Here is a 2,633-nt window from a genome sequence, read left to right on the forward strand (position 1 = left end):
GGCTAATGTATGGTAACTAGTGTATGGCTAATGACTAGTGAATAGCGGCCATTTTGAAAAATCTGCCATATTGAAGATGTCACATGCTCAAGTGGTAAACTCTAACATTTTTACGTATGGATCCGTTGGCATAAATTAATTCACATTTACTTCTATGTACAGCTGGATTTCAATCTATTCTTACTAGACTATAAAATTTAATCAATGACAACTATGTAAACCTAAACATGAATAATTTAATAGGTCATTTTATAATTGTTAATATACTTTATAAAATATACTTAAATTAACCAAATTATGATACTTACAATAACATGTCGACATATGGTATAGTTTCTGTTGGGGCAGAAGCTGCGACAGCGGGAGGGAAGTTATGAAAAATATTTTTAGACGGTATAGTCTTCATAGCAAGTGGATGAGGAATGTTCACTGGCGACGAGGCTAATGGTATACTATAAAATAAACAATACAGAAATAAAGTTTAAAACAATTTTATAATGATCATGAAAAATTTTAATAAATGAACCAATTATTATATTCTAAGTTTTGTTTTTCTCAGCCCATTAGATATAAAAACTTATATTAGAATCGTTCATAGTTAAATGATGAGAAATAGTGAGGCATGGACTCACAAGTGCAATGTTCTCAGAGATGTCGATGTAAAGGATTTGAACGAATGTCATATAATAGAAGACATGCCAAGGCTATGCGATTGAAATGTGGTACACCAAAGCATGAGGAATAACTCCCACTCGAATATTTTTATTTAAAGAAAGAGATGAAATAAAGATTTCACATCTTTGAAGTTTTATATAATATCAGATATAGAAATAAAAAATAACAAGAAAAAAAAATATAAAAGTAATAGTACTAATTAATAGTAATCTTAAACATGTGAAAAATAATATCTAACTAACAAGAATAATTTTTAAAAAAGCTGTTAGAAAAATCCTATACCATTATTTAATCTTTTGGTAATACAAAAATAACAAAACTGTAATCATTAATAATGTTAAGAAAAATAATTTTAAATTATTTTTTTTAAATCCCAAAACAAATAAATGCAGTACCAACCCTCACCTTGGTTTAACCTTTTAGGCAAATAATATGGCAATACTACAAATCTGTTAGAACAGACAACAAAAGAACGGGCATTAATAGAAGAAATTTCCTTTTACAACAAAGCTTGAAGGATATTTCTTTTGTTATTTCTTCTAACAATACGATTGCCTGAATCTGTTGATGACAAAACAGAAACAAATTTAGTAAGTATTAAGCAATAAGACAATGCCCCCATCATGGTAGTAACAAAATTAGAAACAAAATAGATAGCAATAAAAATATATTAAAAACAATGGATTATCATTGTACATCATTACAATGTGGCTAAATAATGGCCAATTCTTTTGATAGATATTACTTTATAGACTAATATATGATTATTTCAAAATAATCTAGATTAAATCTATTTTGAAAATAAAATCTATCACTTTCTTTACCTGTTTAGCACCTTCCCACCAAACCCTGGGGGTATGCTGGGTGGAGAATAATGCCTGTTAAATAAATATATACACATTTATATTCTCAATTAACTACAATTCTACTAGATAGCAATAAATAAATATCAACATAAACAAGAATTCAATAAATTACTCACTTTTTATCCATGGCCATAAATTGTAATCTTCATAAGCATTAAGTAAAATAATTTAAAATCATAAACCAGCAGTCTTACGAAAACCACTACATTAAATATAGAATAAAATAGTAGCCGATGAAAAATAAAACTGATTTTAATAGTAAGTGAATCTTTGTAATGTCATCATAAAGATGAAACAAAGAAAAATTAAAAATATTGCACCAATACAACACAAAGCCAAATAAGTTATAAAAATTCAAATTAGATGTGGAGACCACTATGAACAATAAATTTAATAACCAGTACTAAATTCGTTGTCCAGTAAAAAACTACATCCGAAGAGAATATTCTGCGGAAAGTAAAATGGAGTAAAAGAGTGGCTTTAAGCGAACCATAAAACTCCAAGTGGCAAATGAAAACACAAACACTCGAGTCTGGAACCAGCTGTAAACTGAATGAGACCTTGCCCAGGTAAACAGGTGCAGAGCACTTCTTTGTTACCTCTATCGATACTTAGAAACCAAATTCCTATTTATAATACAGTCAAAATTCTTTCAACTTTCTCTTATACTTAAATTAAATCCCATCTTTATTATTAATCAATTTACTATCTGCTTATTCAATTTCGACTAGTTAAGTTTATATAAAAAGTTTTGAAGAATATGGAACGTCATTTTTATTCAAGAAACATTTCAATAACGAAAGATCCCATTTAATTTTTAAGCATAAAATTTACGCGTGACGCTTAAGAAATATACATTCAATTACTCAATAACTGCTATTAAAAATTAACATTCCTATAAAACGAATATTATCCCATAACAGTTTATTTATTTCTGCCTTTTTCTAAAGGAAATCTTGGATACGCCAGTGTTGGAAATGAATATTCGGTTAACTCATCCTTCTTCTGGCCAAATATTTTATATAATATTAAAAAAAAAAATACCATGAGATTGATTTCTCCTCAATGCTCACGTTTCACAAATGTAAGAAT

At 28.1% G+C, this 2,633-nt stretch overlaps 1 protein-coding gene across 2 annotated transcripts in view; it reads right to left on the bottom strand.

The window, feature by feature from the left end:
- Nucleotides 1-2,182, bottom strand: part of Dis3l2 (Dis3 like 3'-5' exoribonuclease 2) — a 40,599-nt gene extending 38,417 nt beyond the window's left edge. The window contains exons 1-3 of one of the 2 annotated variants that reach the window (XM_014424844.3): nucleotides 1,658-2,182; nucleotides 1,500-1,553; nucleotides 309-452 (exon numbers count right to left, since the gene is read on the bottom strand). In XM_014424844.3, the coding sequence (XP_014280330.1) occupies nucleotides 309-452; nucleotides 1,500-1,553; nucleotides 1,658-1,674 (215 nt within the window). In that variant the 5' untranslated portion in view covers nucleotides 1,675-2,182. The remainder of the gene's footprint in view (nucleotides 1-308; nucleotides 453-1,499; nucleotides 1,554-1,657) is intronic. The other variant, XM_014424845.3, reaches the window with a different exon arrangement.
- Nucleotides 2,183-2,633: the final 451 nt, after the last annotated feature.

The sequence above is a fragment of the Halyomorpha halys genome, unplaced genomic scaffold, assembly GCF_000696795.3.
Source record: "Halyomorpha halys isolate HHAL.00 unplaced genomic scaffold, Hhal_1.1 Scaffold480.1, whole genome shotgun sequence".
Classification (NCBI taxonomy): Eukaryota; Metazoa; Arthropoda; class Insecta; order Hemiptera; family Pentatomidae; genus Halyomorpha; species Halyomorpha halys.